This window comes from Phymastichus coffea, unplaced genomic scaffold (genome assembly GCF_024137745.1).
Source record: "Phymastichus coffea isolate CEN01 unplaced genomic scaffold, Cenicafe_Pcof_1.1 PCOF00143, whole genome shotgun sequence".
Classification (NCBI taxonomy): domain Eukaryota; kingdom Metazoa; phylum Arthropoda; class Insecta; order Hymenoptera; family Eulophidae; genus Phymastichus; species Phymastichus coffea.
The window spans coordinates 93,914-99,678 of NW_026706954.1; the positions used below are offsets into that span (position 1 = coordinate 93,914).

At 39.5% G+C, this 5,765-nt stretch overlaps 2 protein-coding genes across 2 annotated transcripts; both read right to left on the minus strand.

Annotated features, from left to right (window-relative positions):
- Window positions 1-951: 951 nt before the first annotated feature.
- LOC131672164 (vitamin K epoxide reductase complex subunit 1-like protein 1) lies at window positions 952-2,877 on the minus strand. Its single transcript, XM_058949209.1, has 3 exons — window positions 2,442-2,877; window positions 1,261-1,358; window positions 952-1,176 (listed from the first exon to the last, which is right to left on the minus strand). The coding sequence occupies exons 1-3, from the start codon at window positions 2,630-2,632 to the stop codon at window positions 959-961; spliced, it is 507 nt and encodes a 168-aa protein (XP_058805192.1). The 5' UTR covers window positions 2,633-2,877; the 3' UTR covers window positions 952-958.
- Window positions 2,878-3,187: 310 nt separating this feature from the next.
- LOC131672163 (uncharacterized) lies at window positions 3,188-5,533 on the minus strand. Its single transcript, XM_058949208.1, has 8 exons — window positions 5,479-5,533; window positions 5,169-5,353; window positions 4,720-4,971; window positions 4,485-4,629; window positions 4,272-4,411; window positions 3,974-4,213; window positions 3,606-3,894; window positions 3,188-3,471 (listed from the first exon to the last, which is right to left on the minus strand). Exons 2-8 carry the CDS (start codon window positions 5,189-5,191, stop codon window positions 3,436-3,438), a joined length of 1,125 nt encoding a protein of 374 aa, XP_058805191.1. The 5' UTR covers window positions 5,192-5,353; window positions 5,479-5,533; the 3' UTR covers window positions 3,188-3,435.
- Between the last annotated feature and the right edge of the window lie 232 nt (window positions 5,534-5,765).

Genomic DNA, 5,765 nt, shown 5'->3' on the forward strand with positions numbered 1-5,765 from the left:
CGAACAAGCCATTTCTATAAATAGTCACGAGGATAGAAAAAACGTATTAAGAGTCTTATACAGTTTCTCACTTATAATATATTTCTTTTCCCTCTCTTTAATACTTTACTTTTTTCTTTGTCTTTGTATACAGCAGAGATTAAAAAAAGACTCGTTACTATTTGACAATATCAAATTTTATAAACACTTGAGAGTTGTTGATATATATAGTTTTTCTTCTTACATTTTTTTTCTCTTTCTAGAGTCTTATATAAAATTAGGTCCTCGCACGATTTGATTTCACCTTTATCGCCATCCTCTTTACAAAACGAAGATATATACACACACACACACACACCCACCCACACACACACGCTATAAGATTTTGTAATAAATTGTATACATCTGTTAAGAGATATGTTATGTAATAATAATTAATTGAATAGTGGCTGCCATTCAAGTCAAGTGTTGTGTCTACTTGATGAAAGAATCATAATAGTAAAAAGTTCGTATGTGTATCTAGTTTCCATTAATTAAAGGATCTAAATAGATCGTAGCCTGCCATTAACCGTTTTACTACTTTATAGCTACATCGTTGCGACAAAACTTTATTTAAAATTAACAAGTTCTATTTCTCTCTTTCTCTCTCTCTTTTGTTCTCTTTGTTTAAACGTTAACAATGAAATACAAATTAATAAGTAAGCCTAAGACGATTGACAACGTAATAAAAATGTGGTTATAAAATATAATCCTGTTGTTATAATCGAAACACTCAAAGCAAATTCTCCGTTGAATCCTTTGGGGAAAAATCGACGCGCAAAGTAATATCACACATATGAATGAATAAAGCTTGCTTTGCTTGCTCAAAGCGTTAGACACGGGGAATGTGTGTACATAAAGTATAAAAAATAGACAGTCGAAAAGAAAACTGATTGCGTACACAAGAAGCAAGCGCTCGGATTGTTCCGCTTGAAATCGCTCACTTGGTCTTTCTTTTCTTACTGGGAGCAGCCTTGATCTCGCGAAGCTTCTTCACTGTCAGCACGAGGATCAACGCGTTCAGCACGTAGGTTGCTACGCAAACAACGCAGACGTCTCGAAGAAGATAAAGGACTCGGGCGAGATACAGTGAAAATAGATTTGACATGATCGAAGCGACGAGCATAAGCACGGTGTTCCAGTAGTTGTTGAACAGACCTGCAATCACGTGCGACGAGAGCGTACGGTCAGACTAATGATAATGAGTGAACGATAAGCGATAGTGTGCATTATTGTACTCACTCAGAGAGGCGACTACCGTGTAGAAGATTATGCCGAATATACTGTTCGGTAAGTGTAGAGGCGAATTCTTTGGGATTAGGCCGAATCCTTTGCCGTAGCTGAAAAAGATTGCAATTCCCCATAAGAACAAGCGTTCGATAACAAAAAAATTCAAAAAAGAGCATAAACAAATCTGAGTTGACGTAATATTCGACAATGCGACAATATTTTGCAGAGTTGCGCATCACCAGCCATTTTGGACGGTTATAGATAGGTAAAATTAAGAACAAGGTATACAGAGATATTTGACGTTTCGAGCGGACGTCAAAGCGCAAGATGGTTGCTTTAAATTTTTAGTCGTATTGAGGTTGAATGCTTTTTTCGTCGAGGTCGTATGAATTTTTCTCGGTGATCGATCGCAAGCGTACGTCCGGGTCGGAAGCAATGTTCGAAAATTTTCTCACTCTGCACGAGCGTTCTAAAATCAAGACGACACGTTGAGTGAACTCATGATAACGACAGATAAAACTTGATATAAAATATCCGTTCGAAATGCCTTCCAATCGTAAAGGAATAAAAAAAGGCCTTTCGTCGCGCTTCTAATTATAGGAAAAGCTTGTAAAGCACACTATACGTGTGTGTTTGTGTTGTGTGTGTCTATACAGAGGGGAAGGGAGGGAGCGCGGCAAAAACAAAATTCCGTAAACGAAACGCGTATACGTGATTCGCGCGGCGTAGGCGGAAAGCGACGATTTCGATTACTTGTTGCCTTGAATTCGCGCGCTCCGAAAATAATCGATCGACACGCTTGACTTTGTTACACGAGCATGGCGCATAACGTACGTCGTCGCTCGCGAATCGAACAACGCAACGATCCCCCCCTTCCCACAACGAAAGACGGATCGCTCGATAAAAATAACAATACAAAAGCTTGCTGCGCCTCTGGCACCATAAGCACGGCCCCTGAAAGCGCTCGAGCTTGAAAAATCTCAATTAGTGTAATTACCTGGGCTCGCGCGAGTAGGAGCGATCGATAAACATGCGCGTGGATGCGTCTTTCGTCGGCGAAATAAAAAGAAGTTACGTATATTCTTGCGTGGAAAGTATTCTGGAGCAAAAGCTCTTTATCGACATGTTCGAAGATGAAAAAAACAAACGGAATAGGGCGGGGGGGGGGGGGGTAAAAGCAAAGCAGAACTCACTCGGACATAAAAGCCTTGGTACAGCTGACGTGCTCGCTGATGTCGCAGAAGGGCTGGTAATCGTGGTCCTTTTCCTTGTTGGTTTCGACGACGTAGGCGTAGTAAGATATTCCAACGCCTGTGAGACAAAGCCACAAAAGTGCGGCGTCGAGCCGCTGCATGGAGTAGGTCGCCATCTTAGCCACTGACATTTTGACCGACCTCGCTGACTCGATCACTCGTCGTCCGCTTCGATGCTCCGTGCGCCGCACGCCTGTCGCTTTCCGTACTCGCGTCTCGCGCGAGTGGAGTCTAGCTTATCGCGGGACGCTCACCTCGAGAGTGCTCACAAAGGCGCTGTTGACGCGCTAGTGCGACTCGACCGCACGACTGTTGCGCGCGCCAAAACTGCCTGCCATCGCGATCGATAACCGCCGCCGCGACAATGCGCCAACAAGTGTGAGTGCGTTGCGTGCGTGTGTCGGGCTGGAGCGTGCGCAACGTCCCAATCGAACGCGCACAGCTGTCATCGCGAGTTCACCAGCTGTTTCGGAGCTCGATCGCCCGGAAATTGCTAGCTCCTCCAGCTTTTAACAAGATTGAGCTTTGTTATTCTCGATTACGCGTTTATTCGCGTACTTATGTAGAGTTTTACTTCGATTTTATTGATTTTGAGCTTACGAGAAAGGTGTTACCGTATTATTTAAAAAACGGATTTTTTGTTCAATGAAGTAAATAAACAGATATAAATTCCTTTCATCGTTATAAATATATTATTGTAAGGTTTAAGCATGCGAGTGAGTTCAATCAAAGAAATCTTATAATTTAATTTTAAATAATTTCGGACAGGTTCAATTTTTCAGTACGAAGTATCTTTATTGTCTCATCTTGATAGATCAATCAGAACGATTATACCCATAGAATTGATTAATTGTCTTGATTATTCGACAAACCATTGAAGCCTTGATTTTGTATTTTATATAAAAATTCTTTATTACTTCCGTATTGCGAATCGCTAATGTTCTTCTAACCATTTCAAAAAGTATTTAACCTGGTATTATGAAAATAAAAGTTGTTCATTAGAATATATATATAGCTAAAAGTTTTTTGCCGTACAGTAACAAACAGTTTTAATAGTGATAGCGTTGTCAGAACCATAACGGACAGACTGACTGTTATTTGTACCTCTGAATATTGTTCACCGGGAAAAGCATAATCTGAATCTCGTAGGCCGATAAAAGCCATCGATTGGTATATTTTATTAATATATCCCTTAGTCAACGGATATAGCTTGTGTTTGGCATCAAATTTTACTCCACTTTGCACATCTAGGAATGGAAAGTCGACCATGTAACCAGTACAAAATATAAAAGCGTCGGCAGTTATCGTCGAGTTATCCTTAAGGATAAGGTGATTGCCGTCAGCTGCTATAACTTGAGGAACTATTTTCCACTTTTCTAGTAATGACCAGTTACTGTGAGATGCATTGAGGATCAAATTAGTGAAATTCATTTGCTTGGAGCATGTCGAAACGTCGAAACAATGAATAATACCACTCGACTGCATGAAGCATATCCATTTGATCAATACTTTTTCGCGAACTGAGATAAATAGTTGTGGCGTATTTACTGAGATCTGCAGCGATACCGAGAGCAGAGGCCGCGCCTCCCAAAATGACCACCGTCTTGTTGGTGAACGGCTGCGGTACTCGATAGTTACGGCTGTGCAGTATTTGCCCGGGAAAAGTCTTTGTTAGTCCGGGAATCTCCGGCATGTATGGTTTGGAGTAAAGTCTTTGATAATAAATTTGACGCGTTAGTCAGATATCGTTCCACTGATTCATCTACTCACCCACTGCAAACAATTACCCCGTCGCAAATGATCTCCTCCGAGACATTCATATTCAAATTAAGCTTCTTCAAAAGCCAGCTAATTTTCCCACGTCGGCATCCATTGTGCGCGGGCTTTACTTTGGTCACGAGTGTGTTGAACTGTAAGAGAACAGGTAAGTTATTCAGCAAGCTATTTTCGCTTGTTGTTAAAATATTGGCGGCTGATATTCACCTGGATGTATTGGCGGAGTTGAAAATGAGAGGTGAAATTTCTCATGTACTCCAGGAATGTCTGGTGGGATACAAATTCGTGAATTTCGCCGCTCAAGAACGTCGGATAATCCGGATATATCATAGACGCTATCGGCGTGATAGTTCTTTATGGAAATCGATATTCGTACTTTATGCGAGCTGCCGTTTGACTTTACAACATTTTTCTAATAAATGAAGTGGAAAACTTTCGGCACCTTAGATTTTTATAGATACCACTGGGCGCTTCGATTCCATGCTCGTCCTTTTCCGGATCATCTCTGTAGATCCATAAACCACCGACATCCGAGTTTCGCTCGATGGCAATCGGCTCAAACTTGTCAATTGACTCGGACACCACTCTTAGAGCGCTCAGTCCACTTCTTCCGGCTCCAATCACGCATATCCGTTTTCTCGCAAAAGCCTCGTTGTGAAACGCTATCAGACAAAACATAGCGAATACGGACCACCTGTAATCGATAATAAATTTCCTTCTAAATTCGACTAAGTTTTACAACTGACTTTGGTGAAGTGATCCATGTGATGCTTTTCTTATCAAGTCAAAGCAGTTTATTCGCGATCAAATTAGCTGAGAGGTAGTCGCGTGACATTAGTTAGTATGTGACAAAATTACATCTGGCACAATAATTAATCAAGCAATACTTACCTTTTTGCAATCCTTGATATCATGATCGTTTCGTATTAATCTTTTTTTCACAGATGTACAAAATATTGTATTAAATATACCTAATCAACCAATACAATGGAACGTTATTTCTCGTATTAAATAATATGTATTGTCAGTCAACATCTGTCATGATAAATCACGCGGTGTTTTTTTTGTAGGACATCCTACAATAATATAAAAAACTTATAACTATATATATTACAATAAATACAAGAAACATTAGTTGTAATTTATGAAAAAAAATATTTCTCTGATCATTTCCACATATAGAGTAAAAAATTTGACTTACGTGATAAAAATATGGCAATGGTTCAGTTGTAGAATGTAGATATCTTACATTTTTTTCCTTAATAAAGCAAAAAATTGTATTTTATAGTTTTTTAACGTCTGGTTTTATATGGATATACGTAAAAAGTATTCACGAGACAGTTTATATACATATGTAGAGATATCCTCCAATATTTTTCCTCACTTTATGAGCCTAAATATTATATATTGAAGTTGTTTGAAACAGTGAGTTTATTGATGTATACTTGAGGAACAAAATGTTCTTCGTGTTTTTAAATTATATATATT